Here is an 18867-nt window from a genome sequence, read left to right as displayed (position 1 = left end):
CATCCCGGACTCGATAGAAGCTGGCGTCACAGGCCGCCACGACCCTCACATTCTAACGGCTCAATTTGCTTTAATTTTCTTTTCTTTTCTTTTTTTACGTTAGGCTAATAAACACCTCTCTGAGACCTGACGACACACCCACTGTTTCTATCTCAGTTCAATCATCTGCATAGTTTAATTGTAGATGCACTTTATTTTATTTAAACCTCCTCACATGTAAATTTTAAATTAATCCATAATTGAGATTTAAATCTGAGTTTAAAGTTATGGAGCAACAGGATTAAAGTTAATCTTTCTTAAATTTAAATTAAACCCAGGATTAAAAGGATGGCTTAAATGTAAACCTGCTTATTTTTAAACAAGGTTTAAAGTTTGGTGCAATAGAATTAGCCTATAAGATAAACCTTGATTTAATCTAGATTTAAAGTTAATCCTTGTTGGTGCAACAAGGACATTGTTGCAGCATAGTTGGTGCTTTGGTGCAACATAGTTGGTGCTATGTACAAAAGCCGCGATCGTGCCATCACTTCCGGCAAGTGAGGTCAAATGTATGACACGGCGTATCTCAATGGGATACAAGCAGAGGAAGTGAACTCTTGCGTGTATCTCTACGTCATATTGTGTATTTTGACTTCACTTACAGGCAGTATTTGAGGGAGAAAATTATATAAATACTGTTCGGTTTCACACACAAACCAATCGTTTTGTGTCTTAAGACATAAATGCATCATCACGAGCCGTAGGGTTTAATATGGATTTGTGTGTCTATGTTTTTTACTCTCATAGTGGCTCTCATAGAAAAACACCCCATTGACACGCATTATTCAAGCAATGTTTGGAGTTAAATATATTTATTTGTGCTCGACTTTATTTGTATTGTGTTTTGCAGAAAAACATTAAATTTTCATTTTTGGGTGAACTATCCTTTTAAACTAGCAAAAACACTTGCATTGCACCTGATGTCTCATTGTGCCGGGTGTATGACAGGGCCCTGTAAGTTACCTTACCACAGTAAAAAAAATAAAAAAATAAAAATAAAGGCAAAGGATATTGTGAAAGGTATATCATTTACAGTGAACTTTTATAGTCACATTACAATTATTATATTTTATTACTTAAAGACATAAAACTGGGGACAATAAAATATACAATACAGTTAAGACACGCCATATTGACTATAATATTTTTTGCACCATAATGTAACAGAGACTTTTACAGTACAGCATATAAATGACAAAACAGACTCTTTGAATGTGACTGTAGAATATGTAAAACACACACTCTCATCTCTCATGTATTTCTGATGGAGTTTTTATCTGAGTGGATACACTCAAGGGTCTTCATAACAGGTATACTGTTGTTCCAACGTCCTCCAGAAGGATGTTTTCATCATCACCCCGTCATGCCCTTTTTATGTCTGTCTCTGCCATCTGGTATAAACGTGGCAGCAGCTTCTGGGTAATGATCATTTTCATGTTGTCATGGTGGGGCTAGCTATCCGACAGGATGCACACCACCAACTCCGAATGACTTAGCACTTCAAGAAACATCAAGAAAACCTGTCTTGAGCTGCAGGCTCGCTTTAAAAAAAAAAAAATCAAACCTTAAAGTTCTGTTAGCACATGCTAAATGAAAATTCAGCTTAAGTCCTTTACAAAGATTCACAAAATCTCTTTGTTTTGCATCTCTTCTCTCTTGCACATATTCACTCGTCAGATTCTGTCAAACAGAGATAATTTAGGTTCTTTTAAAGCATGCAATTAAGAAAGCCTGTATTATTGTAAACACTATAGACAAATCCTGGATTAAATTAGTATCACTGCCTACAGTTAAATATTAACACTACATCAACTTGATAAAATAAAAAATAAAAAATAAAAAATTGCACATTCAAATGCAAAAACTGCATTTGAATTCTTGGTAGAGAATAAATAGCCCACTAATAAATAGCAAGACATGATAATGATGTAACTGACGCGAATTGGGCTTCTTTAGCACTGTTGCCATGGGCTATTTTTCATGTCCGCAGGTTGAAGTGACCCCAATTATGTGATATTTAGTCCCGGTTTTACCCCCCATAACACATTTTTGACCAGGGAACCATGGTCTAACGTAGGTCGAACCATATAACGTTATGTATGTATCGAAATATTGCGCAGCATACCTCAGCAAAAAAAACACAGCACTCACTGCAGGTCAAGTTGGCTGTTTGGTGTTTTTGATGAACAATATGTAGATGTTTAGTGAGTTGAAATGGATTGTTTCTGAATGTCAGTTTGCTATTTTGTGTTCACTAGTTTGTCTGTTGAACCATGTTTTCTCAGGTTACTGATGCACTTGCAGTTTTGTTACCTATTTTTCCTGACATGCTCATTGTTAAAATTAGATTTTTTTTTTAAATAACAATTGTCCGAAAAGTTAATGCACTTAAAAAAAAGTAATTTTTTAGTCATTTAATTTCAATAAAAGACGCAATGCTTGATTTGATTTACATGTGTTTGTTGTGCCCTCCAGGAGACAATACAGTATTTTGTTGCCCCTATAACACAAGTTCAGATCCTCACTGAACTTCTGGAGAGAGTTTGCTCCACTGAAAGTAAAGGGGCTGAATAATTTTCCACGGCCAATTTTTTGTTTTTGATTTGTTAAAAAAGTTTGAAATATCCAAAATTTAATTCCACTTCATGATTGTGTCCCACTTGTTAATTCGTCACAAAAAATACAGTTTTATATCTTTATGTTTGAAGCCTGAAATGTGGCAAAAGGTCGCAAAGTTCAAGGGGGCCGAATATTTTCACAAGGCACTGTATATATATATGTATATATATATATATATATATATATATATATATATATATATATATATATATATATATATATATATATATATATATATATATATATATATATATAAACCTTGGAGAGAAATTGGATGAAATTCCTTTGGTTGGGGATGTTGGAACACTGTTGTACCGCAGAAAATATGTTAATTATACGATCATGTTTGCTTAATGCTTAAGTTTTTACTTAATACTTTCATTACATTGCTTTATTTTTGCATAAACATTTGTGCAAGAGTGCCTGTCTGTTTACCCACAGAGCTATCCTGGTTTTATTTGACACACATTGAGTATATTAATGTGGCAGATTTTTTTTTCTTCTTCATTGACATCTTTAGTGCGCATCAGTTTGGATGAGCTCTGTATTTATAGCTTCACAAAAGAGTGATTACAACACCCGGAGGATGACAAAGTTGCTTCTATCTATGACTCTTTATCACCATGGTTACACCCTGCCATCCCAGACCCCTGCGGCTCTATAGCACATCTGTGTTTTCTTCATATAAATTAGTAATCAGCTCTTGTGTTTGTTAGAGACGCAGGGTCTGATTACTGCTGGAGAATCAATTTGGCTCTCAACTGTATTTGCTCTCATAATGAGAACTAGGCCTACAATATATTACCTAATATATTACCTTTACATGGTACAACATAAGATTGTATTGTAATAAATGTGTTCCTTAAAGAGGCTTATATATATATATATATATATATATATATATATATATATATATATATATATATATATATATATATATATATATATATATATCACGTATCATATGTTTACATATACAGACATTCATACTGAGTTATTGATTTAAGTGGCGTCAGAGCACTAAAACGTTTAGTTTGCCCTTTGTTCATGGATTGTTCCAAAGCATATTTGACCTCAAGTACATTATCTTAAAAGCTCTTTCCAGCATAATGTTGTTTGGAATTAAATGATCTTCACGTGTACCTTCAGAAAACCATCTGCTCGAATTGCTGCTCTCATAGGATGCATTGCAACAGGCCATTACAGTTCATTTCAACAACAAAGAGAGTTCATAAAATGTTCTTTTGCTCACACGTTCTCTCTAGTTGTGCCTTTGCTGAATTCAGCACTACATTTTAACTTACTAGTTTTACTATTTCTGCTATATAGGTATGGTAAATGTAGTAAGAGTAGATCTTTGGGTTAATTTTCAAAATTAACACCTCTGGAAGGTCAGCGTGTTACATGTTAAAACTGTTGAAAGTGAATGAAACTGTTGAAAGTGAAATTTTGTGGCCAATGTTTAACATCTGAAAAAGAGCAAGTCAAAATGTTCACATCTCTGTTGTGAAAGAAGGTCATGGAAAGCAGAAAAGAAACGCTGCTAAATGCTAAAAACAAAATGCAGCTAACAATATACAGTCCCTGACAAAAGTCTTGTCGCTTATCTATTTTCTAGAAATACCTGATATTAACCTGACTTTTAATTAATTAATTGGTGTTAGAAATAGCTCATATGAAAAGCTAAAACCCTCCCAAATGATGTTTAATGCACTGAAATAAATACTTTTCATAGAAAAAATATTTATCATTTAATCAAGATAGACAGGTCAAATTTTGGCAAGACAAAAGTTTTGTCGCCTATACAGAAATTGAACAAATTTACTAAGAAAGCAGTCTTGCATGCCTCCCAGAGTTCATCAATATTCTTTGGTTTCGTCTTCCATGCGTCCTCTTTCATCCTACCCCACATGTGCTCAATGATGTTCATGTCTGGTGTCTGGGCTGGCCAATCCTGGAGCATCTTGATCTTTTTCGCCTTGAGGAACTTTGATGTGGAGATGGAAGTATGCGATGGAGCACCGTCCTGCTGCAGAATTTGGCCTCTTTTATGGTTGGGAATAAGAGGTAGCTAAGATTTCTTGGTATTTTAGACTATTGATGTTGCCTTCCACCCTGCAGATCTCTCGCACACCCCCATACTGGATGTAACCCCAGACAATAATTTTTCCGCCACCAAACTTCACTGTTTTCTGGGTGAATCTCGGATCCATTCGGGCACCAGTAGGTCTCCTGCAATATTTGTGGCGACTGTGGTGTAATTCAACAGAAGATTCATCTGAAAAATCCACCTTCTGCCACTTTTCCAGCGTCCATCCTTTTAGCAGGCTGTGGGCCTTGGCAAATGCCACACGGTTTTTCAATTGTCTTTTGTTTAGTGCTGGCTTCTGGGCACTGATTCGACCATGGAGGCCATTTCGAGACAGAATCCGACAAACTGTTCTGGTTGACACAGGGACTTCAGGTGACCAGGTCTCGTGGAGCTCTGCTGCAGTGGAAAATGGGCTGGCCTTGGATTTTTGAGCCAATAAACGGTCCTCTTGAGCAGTTGTCTTGCGGGGTCTGCCTGACCTGGGCTTGTCAAAAACGTCTCCAGTCTCTTCAAATCTTTTTTTATCCTCTATACTTGACGCTGAGACACATTGAAGGTGTCTGCCACATCAGCAGTGGATCTGGTCTTCAGCCTCTTGATAATCAAAACTTTAGTCTCTGGGTGAATCTTAGGCATGTTTGCAGAGGTCTAGTTGCAGTTGATGTGAAGGTCTAGTGTACTGGGGTTCTTTTTATACACACTTGAGACCTAATTGATCCATTATTAGTCACAGGTGAAGCTCATATGACAAGGTGACAACACTTATGTCTTTGCAAAAATTGACTCAATGGGCTTTAGAATACTTTTTGAAAGTTTAGTTTTTCACTGAAACATTATCACAAAAGCTGGTGGGATTAAAATGAGCCATTTCTTGTAAAAAAAATATTGATTAGAAATATATTTCAGCGGCACTTTAGGTCAATTTGTACACAAGCAACAAGACTTTTGTCAGGGACTGTAATGCTTAGCAACTAAAGTAAAAGAGAAGAAAGGCGCTATATAATAATAAATCTTTTATTGTTAACATCAAATGCCATGTGACGTGTCCAACCAAACTTGGCAGCACAAACTATATTAAGGTTTATATTTAGATTAAATGCAATTAGTTGATTTTAAGAGCCATTTTTTACATACAAGTGACTTTTTATATGTCATTTCACATTTACTTCTATTGTCTTTAAAATATGGTTACAGTTTACTGCCGAATGTAGAGCCTTTGTGATAAACTTAAATGTTCTTTAATTTAAATTCAGTTGAAATGTCATAAATTTAAATTGGGCAAATGCATTTTTGTCTCAGTGCAGGTTTGTTTGTTGTGACTATATTATGGGGAAGCACAGGCGAAGCACTGCTATTCTGGGTAAGAGATATCACGCAAAAAAATAGCAATCGCTCAACAGCCAGAGGACGTGAGGATGAGAGCCGTGATATCTCTGCGCCCAAGTTGCTAGCTGGCAACATAGGATTCCATTCATTATGCTAAGCTACGCTAGATGTGACCCTGCCAAAATAAAACAATGCACGCATGAGACAAAAATGCATTTGCCCACATATTTAAATGTAGGAGAGAAGTTGAATAATCCCTATTTCTAAAAACGGTGGAGTGTTCCTTTTAAGCACAACAAAAGATTAAAACATAATTATTTGAAATATGAATAAAACATTATTATTACAAAGTGTACTTACAGTAAGTGTGTTAAGAAACAAGGTTCAACTTTATTTTAAGGTGTCGTCACAGTGTAATTATATATTTAAGTACTGAGTAATATTAATTAACTACATGTGCTTACTAGGTTATAGTAGGATTGGAGTTTGGTTTAGGGTTATTTGCATGTAATTATGCATAATTTACTGTTACTACTATGGTAAGTAGCCTACATGTAACATGTAACAAGGACACTGTAAAATAAAGTGTTACAGTGGCTTTTTATTTTTATAGTATTATATTATCAGCAAGTAAAGTATTATCAGCAAGTTTTTAAGTTTAAGTTTTTATATACTTCTAAGAATTTAAGTTCACTACAAGTGCACTTTCAATACAGTAGGCACACTTCTTCTTCACAAGGTTATGGGTAGTACATATACAATATTTAGCCCAGTATTTGTCATGTGTGCCTGTTAAATTGCTTCTGATGCTATATGCAGAAACAATATTGTAAATATTCCTATTCCTTTATTTTCATGTCAGTTATTAGTTGGGCCTGTGCAATTCATGGCAATATATCAATCAGTTGCCATGTTTGATTTTAAGGACATTTTGTTACTTTTGTGTGATAAACACTTTTGCTATTTTGTTGGTCCTCAAGCAAAACCATCTGAGAACCATGGTTAAAATGAAGTCCTGTTTAACAACCCTACAGCTGATCCTTGGGGTTTAGCTGAGGACCTGTTGTCAGGTTATGTTTTTTTCTTTCTCCTACAGGCGTGGTTACAGAGGTATGGCTACCTCCACCATACACAACCTAACATGGCCGTCCTGCGATCAGCCCAAACCATGCATTCTGCTATTGCTGCTATGCAGCACAAGTATGGACTAAACATCACAGGGACTCTAGACAAGGACACTGTAGAGTGAGTATTGCTAAGCACACACACATACAGTAAAATGTCCCCTGTTACACTGAAGCAACATATTATAACAAAACAACCTTTGTGAAAAGTACACTTCAGTACATACGCTTTTAAAAAGAGAACATAATATGGAAGTAATATCATGCATTGTTGAATGCACTGACAAGCAAGCTATTTACACATTTGTAAGGATGAAAATTCAGTTTAGTACATTTAAACAAATATATTAACTTTATATGTAATATTATTATCAAGTACTTCACATATTACTACTTTACAAACGCTTTAGTATGTTAGTCACCACATCAAGTGCATGACAAAAGATTATTAAACATTTTGGTCCCGCTTTATATTAGGTGGCCTTAACTACTTACATCAAAGTGCATTGTACTTACTGTGTTCAAATTGTATTGCAAAGCACTTTTGCTGATATTGAGGTGGGATACGGGTAAAGTTAGTGTAGTGGTATGGGCTACAATGGGAAGCGTCAACAATGTAATTATAAATGTAATTACAGAAATTCATTACAGATGTAATTACATACTGGTCATTTCTTTAGTAAAGAACACCACATGCCATTTTCCAATCTAAAATATTTGAGAACATTTTCTACAGCTTGAAGTTATTTGAGGAGAACAACACAGTGTGACAGAACATAAACACTCTCTGTTTGACTTTTCACTCAATTTAATTCTGCCTTTAAACAGCAGTTATTTTTATTCTCTATGTCATGGTTTATTGATAATTAAGACAAGATATTGTTTTTCACATTCAGTTATATAAATAAATATATAATCTTTTATCTAAATGGAAATGCTAATTAGCGTTAGCTTGTAAAATTGTATCTCTTATGTAACTAGCAGTAAAAAAAGAAAAGATCATTATGAATGACAACAGTAGGTTTCAAGAGCAATTTTTCACGAAGCTACAGATTTTGATGACTATAATTTGGTGCTGAATGTCTGTGATATTGACATTGTCACATTCTTGTCTTGTTCTGTTCTGTCTAGTCATTGTTTTCATTGTCTTTTTTTTTTTTTTGGCTTATTCCTAATCACTCATCTGTTGTCATAGTTTCTAATTAAGCACTTACTTGTTCCTGTGTTAAGCTTTTTGTTCCTTTTCTTCTGTTTTCATTCTTGTTTATGTTAGTGTGGCTCTGCTAAACAAATTTCTGTTAACTCTTGTGTGTTCTTTGTTACCTTTTTGAATTTATTAAAGACTTACATGTTTTTGTAAGTGTTACCAATATTTGTATGCACCTCCAGCACTATAATGCATTGACTTCGATATCAAAAATATAGCCAAAAATATACAAATATACAACCAATATATAAAATATATAAAAATATACAACCTATATATAACAATAGAGTAGACACAAGAACACATACATTTTTAAATTCTGATGAATGAACACAGAACTGGTTATGTTTTAATCTATTTACTCTTTTATAGTCATGCCTTAAAGCGGCATATTTAGCTAACCTATCTTTTTGTTGTTGTTGTTGATGAAGGGCAGAAATTACCTCACTCTTCTTGCCTTCTCCTCTAGCTGGATGAAGAGACCCAGATGTGGGGTACCAGACCAGCTTGAGGGTGTATCTGGATCCCGCAGGAAGAAGCGATATGCACTAACTGGACAGAAGTGGCAACGCACACACATCACATACAGGTTAGAGAGAGACATGACGTCTCTGTTAGTGTGAATGATCTAACAATTTGATCTTCAAATATAGCACAGACTTTAACAAGATAGAGTTGTGAAATAAATAAAAAAAGCTCTACATTTATAAAAGCACTCTAAATAAGATGTCTTAAATGTACAGTATACCTATTTTTATATGATTATTTTATTATATTTATTTTCTATAATTATATTATAGAAGCAACTGAAGTTAAGGGGATAGATCACCCCAAAAATGTAATTATTTAATCATTTAATAACCTTCATGTTGTTCCAAGTGGATATGAAGTTCTGCTGGCACATTACAATAAGGCCCCATTAGGTAACATTAGCTTATACATTAAACTAACAAACATTAAATAACAAAGAGAAATACATTTTTTGCAGTCTTTATAATTCTTTGTTAACATTAATAAAAATCCAACATTTCAGCTAAGGTTCATTAAATAATAAAGTAAATAAAACCATATATTTATTTTCCATGATATTATGGAAAACAAATGTTTTAATGCACATTTTTATGTTACTGTTATTACTCAATATGCATAGACAGTGCTTTCAGGAAAGGGGAAAAAACACTGTATTTTGCATCCAAAATGGATTCCATATTATGTAGGCTTATGTGTCATACTCATTTCTAGTCAGAATATGAGTCTGATACTGCTCCATTGGGCTGTAATTATGGGGCGTTTTGAGGAAAGACTTTAATTGGACAGACCTACAACCAATCAGAGCAACGAAGCGCATAAGTTGTCAAATGTCAACAGAACTCAACTGCACTGTGTTGCCAAGTCTGTGTTTTTTTTCCGCTGGTTGTTTTCCGGGTTGAAACGAGCTCAATTATGTGATCTATAGACCCAGGAATGCAAATTTTAGCAGGCAACCTTGTCAAAATAACACACATTTTACCCCCACTTTGCCAGTGTTGTAAAAAAAAAGATTTTAAGGATACACAGTTACTTACCAACATGATCATCATTTCAGAGAGAAATAGTGAAGGTGAATGCATATTCAAACAAGCTCTCCGTTTAGGATTTGAACAAATTAAATCCAAGCACCCATCCAAATTGATGATGTGGATGATTACGTTACTGTTGATCATCTGTCCATCATCGTCTAAACCCCGCCCTGATGATTTCATTGGTCCGAACAGTTTCTGTTCGGCCATTATTACTCCTCTATGGATCAAGTCCAGACCGAATTGCCTGAGCTAAAATGTTGTGGACGGGGCTGGTTTCTGCTGGCATCCAGGCTATTCCATATGACTAAATATACATTTAAATGTAATACAAGTATATTCTATAGTATGAATGTGTATGGTCTGAATGTAATCCAGACTTACTTCATTCACCATGGTTAGGGTCACTTGATCTACCAGCGTCTTTTGTGTAATGCCCATAGACAGTAAAAAAAAAAGGTAATGCCGTTACTAATTGGCATGGCAGTTTATGCTACTGTAGCGACTCAGGCGAATCAAACACACAATCGCCAGTTACATTTAACAAATATGTTTTGAAAGTGTGCTGATGGACAGACCTTCCCCCAACACAACAGAGAAGGATTCTTCAGCTACCCTGGAAACCATCTGATAAGATCTTTTATGACCGGAAAGAATGTGGCCACATGAAGTCTTATACACAAAGACTTTAAGACACAGAGCTTTTGCCTCAAATTATAGACAAACCATCTATAAATGAACATGCACCCCAGGACATTATATGTAAACACATAACTGTCTTGTAAAATGTTTATTCTGTATGGTATCTTGCATCTTTTTGTCTTTGTCTTAACAAAGTACTAGTTCAGATAACCTCATATATGTCATGTCTCCTATCAAATTAATGCTCACTTCACGACTTACACTTCCATGTATATCACTTATTCAGAAAATGCAGTGTGTGTTTGTTGCATTAATTATAGTATGAAGACTCAGAGACCCACTGAGTCGAACTTTCAAACAAAGGGCAATAAATTCTGCTGAGGAATTTCCCGCCGGGAAATCCCAACAATCTCATTGGTTAAGTCTAACCCTGGAGGGTGGGACTATTTCCAGACCTTAAAAGACCAGTGAAGACAGGCTCTCCTCCTCTTCCTCTCCTCTCTCTCCTCTCTCTTCTCTCTCTGGCTGAACCAACACGTCATCGTGGCTGGCCCTTAAGCCATGCCACCAATGCAGGCCCTCCAAGCAGGCCTCATCTCTTCCAAAAATCTTCTCTTCTACAATCCGATCTTCAAGAACACGAAGCATCGCTAAAGCAAACAGCCGCTTCCCTCCCAACCTCGGAAAGGACCGCCGGACACGCAGAGACACGCAGAGACACGCAGAGACACATACGCACACAAGCGAGAAGCCAAAACGAAACCAAAAAGAATGCAAGTATTCTTATTCTTACTGCTGTAAAGAGGATGTGTTATTCTCCCGTTGGGATAAATTAACTCCGTGAAGGTCGTATTTGGTTGAACTGAAGGAAAGCTGTTTCTTACCCTCCCCCACTCTCTTTGTCTCTCTCTCTCCCTCTCTCTTTGTCTCTCTCTCTCTATTTTATCTCTCTCTAACTTCAGTCTATTCATTATTCTCTTTTATGTATTCTTTCGTTAATATCTATACTTCTACTCTCTTGATGCATATTTAGTATGTACTTTCTGTGTGAATTGTAGTGTTATTTTTAGTCTGTGTTTATTAAACCTTCAAAAGACATTTAATGAGTTGAATCTGTTATTCTGCCACATACACAAAGTCAATGAAACTTGCGATCTAAACGTTACCTAACTGCTTATGCTACTATGTTAGTAAAGTAAACTGTATGACCATTTGAAATATTGAACTTATCCTGATCAGTAAAGTTAATGTTTCTTATGCGCTTGTAAAGCAGTAATCCCTTTATTGAGAATTGATTTGAAAAGTCTATAACTAATTTGCAGGACAAACTTAGTAGGATAATTTCAAGCAATTCCGTAAAGGGTTACTTGTATTTAATTAAACAATTTTCCCTATCGGAAAATTTTAATACGTAATGAACAACTGGCAAATCATATTCATAAATTCATGAATATTGAATATTAAATCCCTTTTGAGTTAATTATTCCCCGAGACATTAAACTCATCAGTATTCTCGCACTATGTATTTGGTGGAGAAATTACCGGGTAAGTTTCAAACGTTTGTGTATGTGTGAATGATATTCATATTCTATTCATTGTGTATTTTTGGAGTATTAATAACCTGCACGCGCGTTTTTGTTTCGTTTTGTTTTGGTGTTGTTTTGTGAATTGAACGGTACGCGCAAGGCGAACCCAAGCATAAACAGATGCTGAGAAATGTTGAAGTAGCCGGATTATGTTAATGAAAATATGAACGGTACAAAAATCCAATTTTGAAACGAAAAACTCTGCAGCCGTAGGCACAATAGAGTTTATCCGCGTGATTTCCAAACAAATGTATTGTAGAAAATCCATACATTTGACTCGAGCAATATATTATGTGTTCCATCAAAATAATGAGATTTTGATGATGTCTGTAGACACGTACGTTGCGTTATCCCGCTTGATCTGAACAACGAAAAGTTTCTATCTATGCGGAAGATTGGGACAGGACGAGACTCTCCTGTACAATATAAGGGGCCTCAGAATAATTATTATATCGTTAAGATAAACGATAACTCCTGGTTTAAGTCTGGCTTAGCTAACCAAAGACTTGAGACCTAAAACATTTGAATCAGAGATGCTGAAAACCGTCAGCCATATTGATAAATGTCTATTGGAGTCCATGTAAAATGCGTGAATAGGCAGACGGAAAATTCCTGCGTTCACCCGTTTTGTTAGTCGTGCATCTAGAGCACCAGTCATTTGTAAGTGATCTGCAAAAGCCAGTAAAGTGCAGAACGCGAGGGCGACTCAGAAATTGCAACGCCGCTTGCAAACCGCCAGAGGGCGACTCAAGAAATTGCAACGCCGCTTGCAAACCGCCAGAGGGCGACTCAGAAATTGCAACGCCGCTTGCAAACCGCCAGAGGGCGACTCAAGAATTGCAACGCCGCTTGCAGCACGCCGGAGGGCGACTCTAGAACCAGACAAAGCCATCTGGTGAGCATTTCCGCCTAACTAACTGTAGTCTAGGGCGGGCGCAATAGCGCCATCGTGTGGATAAATTCGGATAGTTTCACTCTCCGTCATTTGATTCTGCCTTAACAAAATAAGTTTGAGCCTATAAATTGTTTATTGCTTACTGTTGTACACAGTTTCATTTATACAATTTTTCTAGCAACAACCAAGTCTCCTTTCTCGCTGATTAAACACCCTTATTCGAATTTGAAGTTTAAAAAGAAACATAACTTCCTCTAACTCAAAGTGAAATTAGGTTTAAGTCACACAGTCCAATTGGAAGGAAGGACGCCACCGTGTGGTTATACCCTGTTAAGTCAGCGCAACACTAAATCCCTACTCCCTTTCTGATTAATTCTTTTATTTGGATAACTCCCAATTAGAGATTAATCGTTATAGGATAAGATTTTTGATTGGCTTTCTTTTATTTGATTTTTCCTTACAGGCTTATTTAAATTTCATTTAAACTTGCTTTGAATTTAATTTGAATTAAGTTGAGCTTCTAATTTTTTTTATTTTATTTTATTTTTATTTATAATTTTATTTTTATTTTTAATTTTCAATTTTCAATTTTAATTTTTAATTTTAATTAATTTTTTAATTAAAAATTATTATTATTATTTATTTTATTTTTTAATTATTATTATTATTATTTTTTTTTTCTCTCTGCAAAAGTTTTTCTTTTCCCCTCCCATTGGGAATAAAGCTCAGTCTGGTAATTACAAACAGTATCAAAAGTGCTTTTGTTTATCATTACTTGACAGAAACTTTTGCCTTTTTCTAAATTGCTCTTGATATTTAATCTTCCACTTAAGCGACCTCAATCCACCCCGGATGAGCTAAATGGGATAACCCATAGTACAAGCCGAATTTTAGTATATCTTGAGCATTTAGCCAATTAATTTCCCTAACACTCCCGGCGCGCACGCTGACATTCCTTTCATTACAGACCAATTCATCTTGTGTTTGTTTCCACTGTGCTCTTTCCTATCCTCACTGTTGGACTATCACGATTGTGTTTCTTTCAGTTCACCAAGAGACCCCAAGGAAAATTAGATAGTCCCGGGACGACCGAGCAGCAGTTCACCAAGTGACCCCCCAGGGCTACCGCCCACCTAATTGTCTAAATTGTCTTACTATCTAACTGTCGACATCAGTTAGCCAAAATTCCCAGCTATCCGTACGATAGCTCGTTAGCTTAGAACAAGCTTGCATTGGCTCTCTCTCTGTGTGTGTGTGTGTGCTGTGTTTCTCTCGTCCACAGTAAGCCGGCATGTCCCGTGCATCCAGTTCCGCCGTCCCGTGGGATCGCCTAACGACATGGCTGGAAGCGCTAACGGCCACCAGTCAAGGAAGTCTGGGGCAGCCGAGCCAGAAGCAACTGGACACCGAGCTAGACCAGCTGATGACACACGACCCCACGCACAGCTACTCCAACAAGGAAGTGGCCAAGATCCTCGGAAGCCTCGCCCACGTCCTCATCGCACAGGCACGTCTAAGCAAAGGGAGCTACGACAACCTGGAACAGGAGGCAGCAACGCTAAAGCTTCAAGCCAAGGAGGCCCGGAGAGACCAAGCCCTCACCCAGCTTCGTCTAGATCAGCTTCTAGACACAGAGAAAGACGGCGAAACAGACAAAGAACAAAGAAAAGAAATAGAAAGACTTCAAAAGACCCTGAAGGAGCTCCGTCGTGACACCGACCGACGAGTACAGACAGAGAAAGACGCCAGGAAACAACTCGACGAAAAGCTTCGGCGTGGCGAATCCCTCCTGGAGAGAACCACTGATGAACTTAAAGACAGAGACATTACCGCTAAAGTCTATGCAAAACATTTGCAGTCGGCACAAGCCGAGATCGACGAGCTCATCCAGCAAAGACACGAGCTCAAAGATGAACTTGACATGGTGCAAAGAGAACTGAGACAATCATATATAGTGCAACGTTACCGGAAGGGGGAAACACACAACACACAGTTTCCCCTGACCAGTTACTCCGCACATTTTAGCCACGAAGCAAGAGCTACGAAGGGGAATGACAGCCCCCTGTTTAAAAGAGCACCCGCCAGTCTCCACGAATCCCCGTCAGCAGCAAAGGAAAGGACGCCCTTCCAGGAAGTCAAGGTCAACAGCCACGAAGCTTCAAAGAACCTTGACAAGCTGGCCAGAAATATTCCTACTTTCAGCCCAGACCCGGCAGGAGGACACGACGTCCACGCATACTTAAAAGACATAGACTTTTATTTGCAAACTGTCGCTCACGCGAACAACTGGGACAGACTGTACCTGCTCAGGGCCACGTCTAATCGTGACGTACGCAGCTTTCTGGATCGACAACCAGAGGCCATCAAAGCGGACTACTGGCATCTACGACAAGCTCTAATTCGTGAGTACTCCGACCCCGAGTCAGACCAGGGGTTCATCACTGCCATGGACCTCAAGCAAGCTCGACGTGAGACCTCACAGAACTTTTATAACAGACTGCGACGTGCCTACTTCGGGACACGTAACGACCCAGGCATGGAAGAGGACATCAACTTCAAAACTCTTTTCCTCCGAAACCTGCACCCTACCATCAGTTACCACCTGGGGGTGCTGGCGTGCCCGCGCAGCATGGGCACGCAACAGTTAAGAGACTTGGCTCACAAAGCTTACGTCAAACAGAAAACCATTTCTGAAAAGACTGTAAAACAGCCCACCATCTGCCCTGTCTCTGAGCACCACCCAGAGCTAACCCTAGAGGGCGCCAAACAGAACCACAGTTACCGACCCGTCAACAGAGAGTCCAAACCACTCCAAGCCAGCAGAGGGCAGCGTGGTCATAATGGCGACCATCCACGGTACCAGAGCGATCGCTCTGAAGGATCCTGGGACCCGCCTCGCCCAAAAAGCCAGCGAAGAGGCCACTCTCGACGGGACAATGGTAGGCCCAGACCTGCACCCACGTCTGGCAAAGAAAGTGTAGCTGCTTCTGAAGTTACAGAGCTCATAAAGATCCTAAAAGAGCTCCTCCGACAGAAACCTCACAAGGAAGACAAGAAGGACGGACCAGGTACAGCACGACTAGACATGATACCTGAAATCAACCTTTCCGCCCTTCCTGCAACTGAATCATCCACCCTGAACACTGTTCCCCAACCACGGACTAGTGTACTAACTGTTGCACCCCCACACGTCAGCAGCACACACTCACTACAGCTGACAGCAACAGCCTCTAATCAAGACAGCATCATGGGACAGCCCAGCGTACCAGAAAGCGCTGCTTTGATTGTTTGCACGCATAATGAGACACTTGACACATATCCAGACGGCTTATCAAGCAACATACAGGTCCCCACACCAAGACTCCTGGGAAACCTAATCGAGAAGGGGATGGCTCGAAAACTCTATCTGACTATCACTATGGAAAGGGAATTTAAGCTCGAAGCCCTAGTTGACACTGGCTCCGACCTCACGCTTATATCCGCCCAACTGTTTGAAAGACTCAGATTTGAAGCACAGAGGAAAAATCGCACCCTTAACCTTCACACTTGTAAGCTAAATGTGCAGTCGTATAGCCAAAACGACATCCAGCTCAAGCACGTAGCTTCCATCCACCTGACAATTGGACCTATGAGGCTGATACACCCAGTCTATATCTCCCCTATGAACACTTATCCGTTTCTCATCGGAAAAGACCTGCTGGACCGCTTCGAACCCGTACTGGACTTCAAACAGCTGAAAGTCTGGGCTCAAGTGCGTGACCCTCTGCCCCTTCAGACACACGCATCGTCTGAGCAAGACTGTCAAGTCACAGAGGTCACGGGAACTCCCACAGAGCCAGACTGCCATGTCACAAAGGCCACGGGACCCCCTGCAGCACACTGTGACAACACAGCCTCAGCCCCAAAGCCAAGTTCAAGTTCGCTACTTTGCACATTTCAGCTATCCAAAGACTCTGATGCCTTCTGCCCCCAGGTCATGAATGACCTACAGCTGAATGACATTATCACAACGAACAGTATCCCTGCACTGTGGGCAGACAACTCAACCAAAAGTCTACCACTGTGCAATGCAATCAGTAGAAACACAACACACGGCGACATGTGGGCACCCCCGAACCCCACATCCTGCCACATTGTTGCAGTGCTAACCCACAGCAAGCGATCGACACCGGCTACAATGCCTCCCTTGCAGCTGCTATCGCTAACGCCGCAGTTTTCACACAACGATATTGCGGATACGCAAGCCTCTGACACTGCAACAAAGACAATTCTTGACCTCCTCTCAGACCCCTCCAACCGCCCTATCACTGACTCTGAGCTCATTGATGACTCTAGCCACAAGCATCTGCATAACTCCAGACACATGATGCGTATTATGGACAACATTCTCTGGTGTGCACCCGATGGCAACACAGCGCCACAGCTTGTAGTGCCACGGTCGCAAAGGGGGGTGATGCTAATGTACGCCCACAACACACCATGTGCTGGACACCACGGCACCAGAGCCACGTATGACACACTGAAACAGGTGGCATATGGGCCTGGGATGCATCAAGATGCAGCAGAGTATGTTAGAGAAGGGCTAGTTCGCTGCCAGTTCCAACCAGCAAACCCGAGCCACAGAGCCCCACTGCAACACAGAGGGACCACGTTCCCATGGTCAAACCTACAAATCGACCGGGTAGAACCCCTGCCCAGGTCCACAAAAGGCAAAAAGTACTTTCTCACAGTGGTGTGCCAGTTTACCAAGTGGGTGGAGTGTCAACCAGCACCCAACGACACCGCCCAGACCACGGCATACCACCTGATGAATCACATCTTTTTCCTGTCAAGATTGCCACTGAGAATCAACTCAGACAGAGGCATCCACTTCACTACTGAGGCCATGCAACAGATCTGGAAATGCCTAAGAAACGCGGCCGTGATCATGCTCCTGTGCCTCCAGACAATCAGAGGCCAGCCACCACCAGACACCATCACACCGGGTCCAGCCTCGGGCATTGTACTGAGAGAGCAACCTGGACTGCTGATCACCAACTGCAAATGAATCCTCAAAAGAAAGACGTACTCTCCTGAACTTCACATCAGCAGCGCAAGCTCCTCCAGCCCTGCACACAAACGCAAAAGGGGGGAGGAGCCCAAGCCCTCTGCCTAACCTTACACCAGCTTCAAGAACCTTCTCCTCCAACACCAGTTAGTCACCTTGTAGGCAATACTGCCAAGCCCCACACTATGTCATGCATGTGATTTGAGAAAGAAGGCCTTAAACGAACACAAGGCCGCCTCTGAAGGGATTCTCAAAACCCCAATGACTTTGAACTTTGAAACAGAGAAACCAAAGTGGATCACCAGAAGGCACCCAGCCTGGCCACAATGCGAGGCACCCTCTGAAAAGTTCCTAGTCAGCATAGGACATAAAAGTGTCAAGATGCAGTCCATCTTCCTAGGCAGGAGACCTAAAGGACTGACTGGCCATTGCGAGGAACATGGTTCCACCCAGGGCTGCAGAAAGCCCACAGCACACCTGCACCACACAAACAGACTTCTGGATGACAGGTGACGCACCGTCAGGGCACCTACTGCCTCGACACCTGCTGCACAAGCACAGAGACCTGAACTGGGCTACTGTCTGCCTTATCTGCCGTGGAACGACCATCACTTCAGGAGACACAAACAACTGGAGCCTAACATGGCTATGGTGTGTCTGATCTTCCTGAATCTTTGATATCGCTCGTTGTTGTCCATAGGAGGGACAACAACTAGCGAAAGGGGGGATTA

At 39.6% G+C, this 18867-nt stretch overlaps 1 protein-coding gene across 2 annotated transcripts in view; it reads left to right on the top strand.

The window, feature by feature from the left end:
* Positions 1 to 18867, top strand: part of mmp16b (matrix metallopeptidase 16b (membrane-inserted)) — a 62224-nt gene that overhangs the window by 20105 nt on the left and 23252 nt on the right. For both annotated transcript variants that reach the window (XM_067454318.1, XM_067454317.1), the window contains exons 2-3: positions 7173 to 7321; positions 8877 to 8996. In XM_067454318.1, the coding sequence (XP_067310419.1) occupies positions 7173 to 7321; positions 8877 to 8996 (269 nt within the window). The remainder of the gene's footprint in view (positions 1 to 7172; positions 7322 to 8876; positions 8997 to 18867) is intronic.

The sequence above is a fragment of the Pseudorasbora parva genome, chromosome 9 (genome assembly GCF_024679245.1).
Source record: "Pseudorasbora parva isolate DD20220531a chromosome 9, ASM2467924v1, whole genome shotgun sequence".
Taxonomy (NCBI): domain Eukaryota; kingdom Metazoa; phylum Chordata; class Actinopteri; order Cypriniformes; family Gobionidae; genus Pseudorasbora; species Pseudorasbora parva.
This window is presented reverse-complemented; position numbering and strand designations above follow the sequence as displayed.